Source organism: Cnephaeus nilssonii (genome assembly GCF_951640355.1).
Source record: "Cnephaeus nilssonii genome assembly, contig: SCAFFOLD_101, whole genome shotgun sequence".
NCBI classification, from domain to species: Eukaryota; Metazoa; Chordata; class Mammalia; order Chiroptera; family Vespertilionidae; genus Cnephaeus; species Cnephaeus nilssonii.
The window spans coordinates 100515-114385 of record NW_027645480.1 but is presented as its reverse complement, the minus strand read 5'-3'; the positions used below and the strand labels follow the sequence as shown (position 1 = coordinate 114385).

At 68.6% G+C, this 13871-nt stretch overlaps 1 protein-coding gene across 1 annotated transcript in view; it reads right to left on the bottom strand.

Moving 5' to 3' along the window:
• AHNAK2 (AHNAK nucleoprotein 2) overlaps window positions 1–7747 on the bottom strand; it is a 34766-nt gene extending 27019 nt beyond the window's left edge. Inside the window, 1 exon segment of the mRNA XM_079800910.1 lies at window positions 7620–7747. Within this exon segment, the coding sequence (XP_079657036.1) occupies window positions 7620–7674 (55 nt within the window). The 5' untranslated portion in view covers window positions 7675–7747.
• Window positions 7748–13871: the final 6124 nt, after the last annotated feature.

The window sequence follows — 13871 nt, the reverse complement described above, 5'->3', positions numbered from 1 at the left end:
TCTCTCATCGATGTTTCTGACTCTATCCCTCTCCCTTCCTCTCTGTAAAAAATCAATCAATATATATATTTTTTAAAAAGCTCCCTGCTACCTCCCGGTCAGCGAGGCTTGGAGCCCCCCAAGCCACACGGCTGCGCCTGCGCCCCAGCCTTCCCAGCCGCCGCCCCAGCCCGGGCTCCCCCCACCCCTGAGCTTCTCACCTGTTTTCTCTGCCAGCGCACAGGCCCACGGCCATCACTCCCGCCCCGCAGCTCCCGGTCCCCCAACACTGGCTCAGCCGGCACCAGAGCAGGCACACAGTCGGCGCATAATAAACGCTACAGCAGGGAGTGATGCGCGGAGCAGGGAAGGAGCGGGCAGACCTCCCGGACCCAGCAGGGCCCTGCCCAGCCTGAGGGTGCAGCCAAGTTCCGGGGCCTGAGAGGCAGCAGGTGGGCTCAGCACGTTTCCCACGGTAACTGGGGAAACTGAGGCACGGGGTGGGCAGGTGGCCCCCAACTCCACGGGCCCAACAGCCAAAAGGAGTGGCCCCCCCCAGATGGGACAGGGGGCTGAGAGGCCAGCCCTCAGGTGCCCAGCACAGGGTGCCCTGACGGTGGCTGACCCCGCGGCCCCAGGCCCCCCCCCCGACCCCCCCCATAACCTTCAGGTAAGCAGGCGGCTGCCTGAACGCCCTCCACAAACTCTAGGGTCCCCAGATACCAAACAAGTTCAGGAGCGCCCCCCCCCGCCCAGGTCACATGGTCCAACTTTGGGGGTGCCCTCCAACAGCAGGGGGAGGCAGGGGGCAGGGTGGGACGGGGCACAGCTGCAGCCACTTACCGAGCCCACGTCCTCTCGGCTGGCCCAGGAGTGAAGCTCCCGCCCGGGGCTCGCCCAGCTGCCCTCCTGGGCCCCTCCCCTCCGCGGCCCCCTCCCTCAGGCCTCCTCCCCGGCTGGCCCGGAGCCCCACCGGGGGAGGGGGCCGCCCCTTCCAGGCGCTCTGTGTCTGAGAGTGGGGACCCGCCCCTCCCCCAGCCCCCCCAGCCCGAGCAGCTGACTGGGGAAGGAAACACCGCCCAGCCCAGCGTGGGGATGTGTGAGTCACCGCACCCACGGCCCAGCCCAAGCCAGGCCAGTTCTGCCCGCCCGGCCCGGCCCGGCCCGGCCCACTCCTGCTGTGCCGCCAGACCCGCATGTCAGAGGGGACCCTCCAGACAGGCCACACACAGCCCTCTGCCTCAGTCTCCCTGTCGGTGCCCTTCCTGGAGGGACCGCAGCCGGGCACCGATCCTGCTCCATCTGGGCCCCAGGCTGCGGAGACCCCTGCCACCCAGGCCAGCCGGGGCTGGACACGCCCGCCCACGGGGCCGGGGGGGTGGCCTGGGCCTGCCCCCCCCCCTCCTGGAGGGCAGCCTGACCCCTCCGGCCCTCTCAGCCCAAGCTCAGCAGCCCCGCTCAGAGCCCTGGGGGGCGGGGAGCAGGCATCAGGGGGCATCTTCACACCCCCACCCGGGCACCTGCAGATACGTGGTGGCTGGGAACACCCCCCCCCCAAGTCTGAGGACCCAGGTCCCCAGGGGTCCGACAGAGACCTGCCACCTGTCACCTCCCCCCTCCCCCCCTCCCCCCCCCCCCCCCCCCCCCCCCCGCTGCCGTCCTCGGGTGAAGCCCACGCCCGGTGAAGCCTCCTCCCAGCTCCGGAGCCCTGGCAGGCAGCCGGTGCAGGCCCGGGCAGGACGGGCGGACGGCCCACAGCCCTCCGTCTGCCGCGTGCAGGGCCATCCGCCCTCGCCCAGGCCTGCAGGTGGGCCCGCGGCTGGGGCGCTGCACCCCCACACCCCACCCCCCGCAAGCAGGTCGCAGCAGGCCGGGGGAGCGAGTGGTCAGGCCCAGCCCTGCAGGGAGGGCAGTGGTGGCTGCAGGCCGGGGGGCCCTGGGCGGCTGGGGTCCCCAGGCACAAAAGCAGCTGCTGGAGAGGGGCCCCCACCCAGACGCAAGGAGCCGGGAGCAGTGGGAGGTGGGGCGACCCGGCAGAGAAGGGCCGACTCCTCCGAGGGCTCCCCGAGAAAGCTCCAGCCCCCGGGCAGGGAGCCGGGTGGGCAGACGAGACGGGTCAGAGGCCCTGGGGAGTGCCACCCTGGCCCCTGCACCCCAACACCTTAACAGCCACAAACAGCTTTACTGCCGGCGAGAGAGGACAGCCAGGCCTGCCGGCGGGTGATGTCACCCCTCCCACAGCCCCACGCTCTCACCTGGAGCTCCCCGTTTACAGCCTGACACCCCACCAGACCCTCACCGCCCCGGGTCAGGTCGGGGTGCTGGCTGAGTGGGAGGGGGGCTGGCAGGGGCAGGGTCGCCGCACCCCCCTCCTCAGCCTCCGTCTCCTGAACCCCAGGTCCTCCTTGACCTCATCCCCTGCACCTTGGGGTCACCTTTGTGAGGCCCCCACCTGGGAAGCTGAGGGCGGCACCTCCAGCCCTAATGCTCTGGGGCCTGCGAGCGGGGCCCCTCCCTGAGCCCAGGCTCCGTTCCCCCACCACAGGCCCCCCTGACTCAGGCCTGTGCTCAGGCGCCCGCCCAGCTCGGACCGGACTCCCCCCACCCCGGCCCCCGCCCCCGGGGGCAGCACCAGCAGCCCGGCCCAGGCTGCGCACCGCGGCTCCCAGATGGACCGGCGGGAGGTGGGGGTGGGAGACGCGGCTGCACAGGCCGGGAACCCTGGGCAGGGAGGGAGGGAGGGTCAGGCTGGGAGCACGGGGCTCAGGGTCAAGACCACCGTGACCTTGCAGAGGCTCAAGCCGGGGGGCTGCCCTCACCGCTGCCCCCGCTGGCTCCAGTCCTGCAGGGACATGCCGGGCCCCGACCCCCGGGTCCCCGCCGCCAGGCCCGGCAGGCAGGCTGGGAGCTGCAGTGTGCGGGCCTGAGCCCCACTGCCCAGCCAGTGCCCGCAGTGCCCTGCCCGGCGGCTGCAGCCCGGCCCCTGCAGAGGGCCCTCGGAAGGCGCTGCGGGCGGGCGGGCAGGGCCGGGGCAGCTGATAGTGAATCAGCTGGCAAGGCGGCCGGGACTGAGCGTGCCATTCTCAGGGGATGTGTCACGAGGCGCCCTCGGGTGCGGGCACCACCCAGGAGCAAGGCCTGCTGGGAAGGGGGTGCCCCGGAGGGTCCTACAGCCAGGCCCCGTGAGGCCACCCTCGTCCCGCCCCCGAGGGTCCAGCAAGGCCCGCAGAGCTCGGGAAATGGGGGTCCGGCAGGGCCGAGGCTGGGCGGGAGGGGCAGATTCCAGAGGACGTGGTCGGACTCACGCACAGCTCCCAGCAGCCAGTGGGCCTGGGCCGCCCACCACCCGCGGTGCCCACGGGGAGGCGAGGCCCCGCCCGCTGTCTCCCCTCCGAGCTCCCCCGTGGACACCCCGGGCCAGGCAGGATGCGGCTGGAGGACCCTCCCAGGACTCAGCAGCTCGAGGCCGGCCCCTCCCAGCCCCGGGCCGTGGGCCTGCCAGGCGCCCTCCCGTGGGCCGGGCCAGCAGGGGCTCCTGTGCGGCGGGGACAGCGAGGGGGAGTGCGGGCACAGGGGTGCTGCCTCCTCCCGCCCCACCTTCCAGCTCGGCCCAGATCCATTTTTCCATTTTAGAAAGTGCTCCTGCCATTAAATATTCATCCCAGCGAGGCCGCCTCTGGCTCCCGGCCCCTGGGCTTCCAAAAAAAGAAAAACACGGGGAGCCTGGAGGTGGGGGGGGGGGGTGCGGGGGGAGGCCTGGCAGAGGCGCCCCCAGGCTCTGACCCGGCACGGGTGGCAGCTGCCTTGGAGTGAGATGGGGGTGGGGGTCAGGGAGGCAGCGGTTCCGTGTGCACACTCAGACCGCTCTGGGCTCACCCCAGCCCCCCTCTCAGCCCTCAGCCCCCCATCTTCTCGTCCAGCCTCCCCGCTCCCCTCAGGACCTGCCCTGAACCCCTTTGGAGCGTCCTGGTGCCCTCAAAAGAGCCCTCCCTGCTGACAGCCCGGCCCCTGCCCGCTCCCCTGAACCCCCACCCCACCCCACCCTGTTGGCCACCTGCCGCTCCCCCAGCTAACACTCTCCAGGCCTCCTGCAGGTGCGGCTGTCCCCATCTGACAGCCCTTCCTCCGAGCAGCCCTCCCTGACTGCTCCTGCCCCCGAGGCTGCCTGACTCGCCCCTGCTGCATGGCCTCCAAGTCCGGGGCCCTCGGAATGCAGACAGACGCAGGCACCCCTCACATTAGCTCTGAGCGCAGGGTCGCCTCCTCCCAGGCACAGGACCAAGCTGGGAAGGTCTGGGTTTTTCAGCCCTGAGGTGGGTGGCAGGGCCTCACCCCACCTGCCTGGGGCTCACCCCCAGGCCGAACCTAAAACACAGGGGCCTTCAGCAAAGGGCCGCCCGCCCGGAAGGAGGCAGAGAGGGTCAGAGCCTGAAGGAGCGTGGGTGGGCCCAGCAGTCAGGGGGCCTTCCTGGAAGAGGCGGCTCCTGACTGGTCGAGGACAGAAGAGCTTGGACCGAGGGAAACGAGGCCACAGGGCATTCCTACCGCAGGTCACACACCATGGCGGGGGGGGGGCCACACTGCGTGAGTGCCCCGGGGAGGCGGGGCCTTGGGCCTGGCCCCACCCCACCCCTTTCCCAGGACTTGGGGCTCACGCCCAGCTGTCCCAGACCCAGGGGTGCTGTCGGGCACAGCCATCCCCAGCAGTGGCTCTGAGGGTCCAGCTCATTAAGGTGGCGGGAGGGCTGGCACCTGGGCCAAGATGGCCTCGCCTGCCTCCTCCTCCATGCCCGGCCTGCCAGGCACACTTCTAGGCTGGAGAGGGGCACGCGAGGGCGCCCCTGTCCCGGTCATAGGTCACTGCGTAAAGCATGTGACAGGGCCGCTCTGGGCCCTGCAGAGGCCGGAGAGCCTCCACGCTGCTCCTAGACTCAGTGTTCCCATCTGCAAGATGGGGACACAGCCCTGCGCTAGTGTGGATGGCGCAGACTGCCTGCCCGGCTGCCAGCTCTGCCTGACCTTGGCCGTGGCAGCTTGGTCACTCCTGTTCACAGATGCGAGATCCAGCCTCCAGCCCTCCAGCCCCTCCAGCCCAGGGCCGGGCAGGAGGGCGGGGCCACGGGGGGCCCAGCACTGCACTGCCCTTGGGGAGGCCATGGCATTCCCAGAGCCACCCCGACCCCCTGCATAGTCAGCACTGCCCCTGGGGCCTCCCTGGCCCTCGTGGGAGCTTCTCCGGCCAAGCCAGGGGCTTTCAGGTGTGAGGCCGGAGGTCAGGGGGCTCCCTGTCGCCCAGCTGTCCAGACCCTGCTGTGCCTCTGGAAAGAGCCGTGGCCACGGGAGCCATCGCAGGTGAGGGATTCCGTGTCCTGCGTGGGGGTGGCACAGGGCATTCTGGAATAGGGAAGGTCACCTGGGAGGGCGGTTCCGGGTGTGGGGAGGGAGCTGGACCTGGTCGGTTCCGGGAGGCTGGGCAGATCCCTGCTCGGGTACGTTCCCTGCACAGCCACCAGGGGGCAGCCTTTACACGCAGGCTGCAGGGGATATGGCTCTCTCCCCCTAGACCAGTGGTCAGCAAACTGCAGCTCGGGAGCCACATGAGGCTCTTTGGCCCCTTGAGTGTGGCTCTTCCACAAAATACCACGTGCGGGCGCGCACATACAGTGCGATTGAAACTTCGTGGCCCATGCGCAGAAGTCGGTTTTCGGCTCTCAAAAGAAATTTCAATCGTTGTACACTGATATTTGGCTCTGCTGACTAATGAGTTTGCCGACCACTGCTCTAGACGTGGGATAGGGGTGCAGACCGGCCCTGCGTGGCTGGTGCAGGGGGCAGGCGTGGGTGAGTGGAGAGACCAGGGTGTGGTCCCTCCAAGCCCTCTAGGGAGGAATCTCCCCTGGAAAAGGCCTGGACCAACCCCCTGGGGCCTTATGGGGGAGGGGGTGCAGGCTCCGCCTCTGTGTGCTGGGCACCCCCCTCTGATGCAGCAGGTCTCCCACCACTGCCCACGAGAGGCGCTGACCTCCACCCCTAAGAGCGGACGCCTAGCTGGCCGCCAGGAGGCCAGGGAACCACCAAGACCCAGCAGAGGATGAGGCCTCAGGCGGGGAGGGCCCAGGCCTGAGAGGCAGGAGGCTGGCGAGATGGACCCTGGAGCCTGCGGCCCGGGGCGGCCTCTGGGCGGAGGCAGAGCAACGCCCGCCCTGTCCTCCAGGCCCCCGCCGCTCTCCCGCGCTGTGCTGGGTCCCCGGGGTGCGGGCCCGGGCCCCCCTGGAGGAGGCGGCTGGGGGCTGTCGACCACAGTGGCCGTCAGTCTCCCGCCGCTCCCATCTGGGTGGGGGAGGCCCGCTCAGGAGGCCAGCTGGGCCTCAGAATCATCAGACAAATGGGGAACAGGAGGGGCCACGGCAGGGCCTGCTGTGGCTGGAGGGGTGTGCCCAGGCCAGCGGCACCCCGTCCCCTGCACCAGCAGCGCCATCACGTCATTGATCTGCTTTCCCCACGGCGTGAGGTCCAGCCTGCACCGACGCAGCCGAGCCCAGCCCCCGCGCGGGCAACGGGCCAGGTGCCCGGGTGTGGCCAGGCTGCCGCATCCCCGACCTGAGGCCCCATCCCTGACCCCCGGGGCCGCATCCCTGACCTACCTGGGGCGCATCCCCGACCCGGGCCACATCCCTGACCGGGGCCACATCCCTGACCTGAGGCCGCATCCCTGACCGGGGACCGCATCCCTGACCCGGGCCACATCCCTGACCCCCGAGGCCGCATCCCTGACCGGGGACCGCATCCCTGACCGTGGGCTGCATCCCTGACCCCCGAGGCCGCATCCCTGACCGGGGACCGCATCCCCGACCGGGGCCGCATCCCTGACCGGGGACCGCATCCCCGACCCCGGGGCCGCATCCCCGACCGGGGCTGGGAGGACTGCCTCAGCCCCGCCCTCCCTGCAGACGCCCTGGAGCCAGGCCCAGAGCCTGGCAGGCAGGTGGCCGAGACCACCTGGTGCTCATTCCGAGGACGAGGCCCAACACCCACCTTCCCTCGCCCAGCACGGTGGCCTGACCTCTGACCCCCTCAGGTCCCTCACCGAACCCCAGACTTCGGGTCCATTCCTGCCACAGCCACCAGCCGCCCAGGGGCCCAGCCACGGAGGAGCCACCCCACGGACCCAGCCCAGCCACCTGGCAGCCCTGGACCGAGACCAGCAGCTCTCAATCTCGCGCACCCCCAAAAGCACCCCCAAAACGGGTTCGACGGCAGGCCTGGTGGCCCATCGCCCTCACGCCCCGCTCACGCGTGCGGCATCTCCAGGGACAAGACAACTTCCCGGGGGGACAGCGGGGGACACGACGGAGAGAGACAGGTGTGGGCAGCGAGTGGGGAGAGAGGCCGGCGCCGCGGAGGAGGCGGTAAGATGGATGGGCGACCGGAGAGCCCAGGGCGGGATGGAGGCGGGAGAGGCGGCACAGGTGGACGGCGAGGCCCCGGAGGAGGCAGGCAGAGGCCCGAGAGGCTCCCGAGACGCACGGACGCGCGCGGCACCGCGGGCCGGTCCCCGAGGCGCCCTCACCCCGGCCGGCACCGCACCCGGCGCGGCCCCCACCCGCCTCGGGGCGCGGGCTGCAGGCGGAGGGGCGCACCGCTGCCGGGGGCTCCGGGCCAGGCGGGCAGCACCACGTGGAAGCAGTCGCACATCGCGGCGGCCGGGCGGGGCGGGGCGGCGGCCCGGCGCCTTCAGTCGCTGGTCCGGATCCGGCGCGAGAGCGGCCCGGAGCGGGGCGGGCGCCGCGCTCAGCTCTGCGGCTCCGCTGCCGCGGACGGCCGGCCTCGGACTGCGGACGGAGCCCGCGCCCCGCGACCCCGCCACCGCCCGGCCCCGCCCCGGCCCGCCCAGGCCCCGCCCCTGCGAGCCAGCGGGGGCGGCGCCGCCGGCCTCATTCAGCCCATTGGCTGCGGGGCCACAGGCCCCGCCCCGTGGTGACCAGACCACGCCCCTGCCAGGGAGGGCCCGTCAGGCCCCGCCCCATGCCCGCCCTCGCGCCCCGCCCACGTCGGACCTCCCGCTGGACCCCGCCGGTCTCCGCTGCGGGCCAGCCCCGCCCCCACTCTCCGGGCCCAGAGAGTTGCCTTCGGACCCGGAGCCGCAGTCTTACCGTCCAGTCCAGACGGGCATGTTCATCACAGGCCGGGTGCGGGGCGCCCTGGGGGCTGCAGGGAGGAGGCTGTGACTGGTGATCTGACCCCTGCCCTGGGGGCTCCGGATGCGCTCCCCCAGGTGGGGGGGGGGGGGTCCTGGAAGGCCCTGGGCCCACAGTGTAGGGGCCACGCCCTCAGGAGGCGGGAACAGGCAGCAGAGCAGTGTGTGTGCAGAGGACAGAGGACGGTGACCGAGGCTGGTCCACCCGCTGGCAGGCCCGTGGGGCGGGGGCAGTGGAGGCTGAGGAAAGACCACCCCGCTGGGTGGGGGTGCCTGGGCAAGCGCTGCCAGTCTGGAGAGCTCCGGGGGGTGGGAGGAGGGGCGTCGGGCAGAGGGGAGCTGGTGAGGGCGGCAGGACGGTTGGGGGCCACGGTTGCTATGCAGAGGGCGGCTCCCCTGGGGAAGTGGGCAGTGAGTGGGGAGCCCAGGGGAGGCGTTTCCATGGAGTCGGGGTGAGCTGAGGCTCAGGCTGTGGCAGGGCACCTTGGAGGACAAGTCCTGCTGGGGTGGGGGGAGCCGGGGCTAGAACAGACCCAGGAGAGCACAGCTACCAGGAGGGGCACTGCGGCTGCCGCTGGTCAGGGGTGGCAGATGGACACACGGCCCCTTTACTGCAGGCCCCTCAGACACAGCCTTGAAACACAGACACACACACACACACACACAGACTCTCACACACTCACACACACTCACATACACTCACACACACACACACACATACACACACACTCACTCACACACACACACTCACACACACAGCCTTGAAACACAGACACACACACACAGACTCTCACACACTCACACACACTCACATACACTCACACACACACACACATACACACACACTCACTCACACACACACACTCACCCACACAGCCTTGAAACACACACTCACACACACACTCACACACACTCACACACACACTCATACACACTCACATACACTCTCACACACACTCACACACACACTCATACACACATACACTCTCACACACACTTACACACACACTTACACACACACACACTCAAACACATACTCACACACTCTCACACATTCACTCACACACACTCAAACACACACTCTCACACACACACTCACACACACTCAAACACACACACTCACACACACACTCTCACACACTCACACACACAGGGAGGGCCCGTCACACACACACACACACACTCACACACACACTCTCACACACACTCTCACACACTCACACACACACTCTCACACACTCAAACTCACACACACACTCATACACACTCACTCACATACACTCACACACTCACACTCACACTCACACACACACTGGGCCCAATACCCAGATACAGATCTGCTTGGACAGGTCCCCCTGCACTCAGAGAAGGCACACGCACTCACACACGTGCACCCACCCCAGCCCACCTGCTGGGATGGGACACGCACATGCACATGCACGGCTTGCATGCACACGCAGGTGCACAGCGTCCTGGCTCCCTGATGCACACGCAGGCCCAGGTGAGTGCTCTGCATGACTCACTCCGGTTCCCGGCAGCGGCCGCCGCGGGCAGCCTTCCAGCAGCGGCCGGACAGACGCGGCTTCCCTGCCGGGAAGAGGCCCTGGCAGGCTCCCGCGTCTCCAGCCCGTGGCGTGATGGGCTCAGCCCTGTCCTTCAGGAGGGACACGGCGCGGGTCGCACCCCCCTGCCTGCTGTCTCCTCAGGCTGGGCAGCACGCCCTGGGCCAGAGCCCCTGCCGCCCCCGCCCCAGACCGGCCTTGCTCTGCCCGCGGTGAGTCCAGTCCGGCGCCTGCGCAGGTCTGTCAAGGGTCTCAGCCCGCCCATCTGGCGGTGGGTGCGGGGGGACACGGGGCAGTCTTAGGACACCTTGGGGCACAGCTCTGTGTCCCCATTGGGCGCATGACCTTGGTGAAGTTGTGGGGACCCTGGGCCCCCACCCAAATGAAGCAGCCTCACTCCACGTGATAAAGTGGCATATCCTGATTGTGCACGCGGGCCTGTGGTGGCTCCCAGCAGCTCCGTGGGGCGGGGCCGGGGGGGGGGGGCCTGGCGAGAGGCTGGGGCTGCCTGGCCTGAGCACCGAGGAAGGGGCTGAGCCACGCACTGCTGGCCCCCGTGCAGCTGGGTGGTCCCTGGGGCCCCAGATTCAGGATGGGGGGCAGGGACCCCCACCCCAGGGCTGCCCTTCCCCTCTCCTGCCTGCTCTGAAGCAGAGGCGAACACCACCTGCTGTGCTCACTCCTAGTACCCCCTAGGGCAGATGTCGCAGTTTGCCAACCACTGCCCTAGGGCCACGTGGGCCCCATTTTGTCCCTGGGAGGCCCTGGCTCCACAGGCAGTGTACCCCACAGTGTGCAGGGGGAATCTGTCCGGAAGTTGGCTATTGCCCCCAGGCCAGCCGGTCAGGCCCTGCGGGACCCCTCCCCTCCCACCCTCCTCCCGCCTGCAGGCCCCAGATCCCAGGGCCCCACGGGAGAAGGCGCCCAGTGGGACCCAGGAAACTCCTCGGTGCCTCCCCGCCCGGCCGGACCCCCAGCGAGGCCTGGCCACGCGCCTGCCGCAGAGCCCTGTGCTGCCAGGAGCCGCCTCGTCCCCCTCAGCTGCAGCCTGACCCAGTGCCCCCTCGGGACAGACGCCCCACCCCAGACCGCACACACTGGGCGTGCTCAGGAATCGCTGTCCCCCGGAGGCACGGAGACGAGGGCCCACCTCACAGCCCCCCGGCACACACACCGCCTCTGGGGACCACCCCCTGGGTGGGGGCCGGGCGGTCCTGCAGTGCCCTCTTCATTGACAAACAGGCCCTCCTCCCCGGGACCCCCAGCCCTGGCCTTGGCCCGCGGGTCAGGGGTCCAGGCTTGCCTGCCGCCTCCCAGAGTTGGGCACCTGGGTGCTGGTACTGGGGTGCAGGGCACTGTTGGAGGCAGGGCGAGGAGCTGGGGCTCCAGCCACATCTCTGCAGGCCTGGCTCTGGGCAGAGCCCCACCCACCCGCACCGGGCTCTCCGCCGCTCCAGGCAGCAGGGACGCGAGGAGCATCAATGATTGATGCATCTTTGCAGCAGCCGCAGCAGCATAAGCAAAAATAGCTCTTGCCGTGTCCCTGCCCTGGCCCTGCCCACCCCGAGGGGCACGGGGGAGGGGGGGCGGGTGTATCTGGACCTCCACAGCTACCCTCACCCCATGCAGCAGGGCTGGGGCTCAGGGAGAGGCCGGGGTGTCCTTCCTGAGGGGCCTGGGAGGGCCACATGGGCTCTTTCTCCTGACCACACTGCACCCCACTTCATGGCCCCTGTACCCCCACTTTAAGGGGGACCTGCCCCGCTGGCCAGTCTCTCCCAGCTGGTGAAGCATGCTTACCTTGAACAGCTGCCTGCCCTGCCCACCCCCGTGGAGGCCTGGCCTTTGGCTGGGACCCATGTCATGCCGGGTCTCTGTCCAGATGCTGACCTGAGGAGCAGGGGTCACCTATCAGCAGCCTGGGCTGCCCTCACCCCCTCCTTCCGCCGGGCTGAGCACCCAATGTCGGGGTCCCCTCTGCTGCCCCCTCTGGGTCTTGGCTCACCCTCGGAGCACCTCCTGAGTGGGGTCACCAGGTATGATGTCCTGTGGCCACTGAGACAGGTAACCGCGCATAGAGTTACAGTTCGTTCATTCTTTCAGTGGGGGGGGGGGGGGGGGGCTGTTCCTCTGGGGGTTCAGGGAAGACCACTGCCTTGCCTTTTCAAGCCTCTCAAGGCCACCTGCATTCCTCACTCCGACCCCTGCTCCCACCTTCCATCCTCTCTGACTCTGAGCCTCCTGCCTCCAAGGATAGTTTTTCCATTGATCTTTTTTTTTAAAATATATTTTATTGATTTTTTACAGAGAGGAAGAGAGAGGGATAGAGAGTTAGAAACATCGATGAGAGAGAAACATCGATCAGCTGCCTCCTGCACGCCCCCTACTGGGGATGTGCCCGAAACCAAGGTACACGCCCTTAACCAGAATCGAACCTGGGACCCTTGAGTCCGCAGGCCGACGCTCTATCCACTGAGCCAAACCGGTTTCGGCTCCATTGATCTTTTAGAGAGAGTGGAAGGGAGGGAGAAGGGAGGGAGGGAGGGAGAGAGAGAGAGAGAGAGAGAAAGAGAGAGAGAGAAACATCAATGCCAGAGAGACACGTTGATTGGTTGCCTCCTGAACTCGCCCAGACGGACCAGGTGGGAATTGAACCTGCAACCCAGGTATGTGCCCTTGACTGGGAATCCAACCCGCGACCTTTCGGTCCGTGGGCCGATGCTCTAACCACTCTAGCCAGGGCTGCCCCCCTCTCTTAAAACAACTTATTTTTATTGCATTTATTGGGGTGACATTGGCTAATAGGATTGTATAGGTGTCCGGTGTACAATCTTACAACACATCATCTGTACGGTGTATGGTGTGTTCAGCACCCCAATCAGGTCTCCTTCCACCACCATGTACGCCCCTCTCCCACCTCCCTCACCCTCTCCCCCGTCTCCCTCTGGGAAGGACCCTGTGATTACTGGGCTCAACAGCATAACCACCTCCCAGGACCATCTCCCCATCTCAGGAGTCTTAACACGTCTGGGAAGTTCCTTTTACCTTGTAAGTTCCCTGTTCACGGGTTGGGGGGTCAGGACTCGGACTAGTCTGGGACGCCAGGTGCTGCTGTGTGCCTGGGTGCTGCCATCCCTCACCCTGAGGGTCACAGCGCTGTCCTCACCCCCACCCAGGTCCACACGGGGCATGGGGAGCCTCAGAGGAGCTGGCTCCAGCCCTGGCCACCCCTCCCTCCGGCCTCGGGCCTGGGCCTGGGCCTGGGCTTCCCCACCCGCCCCTGAGGTGGGGGCAACACTCCTGCCAGGCCCTGGGCTGTGCAGACAGCAAGGACAGTGGATCAGGGGTCCCAGAAGTGGCCGCCCGGCGCCTGGTCACCGCCTGCAGGGTCACCCGGTGTCTGTCCAGGCTGGGCAGTCTGGGCCGTGTGGTTGCTCACACTGCAGAGCCGGCTGTTGTGCGGGAAGCAGGGTAGGGAGCAGGAGGCTGCGGGCCAGCGTTCAGAGAATGATCTCATCGGTGATTTTTAAGTTAATATTCCCGTAGCTGGGCTGAGGACCAGGGAGAGGGCGGTTCGCCCCGAGGTCCCAGGGTGGGGAGCGGTGAGCGCAGGTAGACCGGCCGGGGTGAGGGTCCGGGCCTGCGGGCCTGAGGCTGCGCCGGGCGGCTCCCTCCGAGGCTGACGGCGGGACCCGGGGTGGGCGGAAGGGAAAGCCGGGACGCCTGGAGGGGCGCTGGCAAAGGGCGAGGCTGGCGCAGCGGCGCCCTCGCCCCGGGATGGCAGCAGCGGGAGGGCCGGCAGGACCGGGGCACTGCCGGGGGCTCGGGAGGCAGCGGGAAGGACGAGGTCGGGAGCCTGCGGGGAAGGCGTCACGCAGCCGCCCGGACAGTCCGCGTGGAGCGCGTGCACCGGGCCTCGCACCGTGAAAGCCGCGCCCGCTTCCCACAGCGTCAGGGCGGTGCCGGGGGCGGAGCTCCGTGGGGGCGTGGCCTGGAGCCGCCCCGCCCCTCTCTGCGCCAGAGCGTGACGTCACGGTGGTGACGCCGGAAGTGGGGCGGGTGCGCGTTGTTGCCGGGCAACCGGCGGGAGCCGGACGCGGGGACTCGGAGCCGCAGGCGGCGATCGCGGGCCT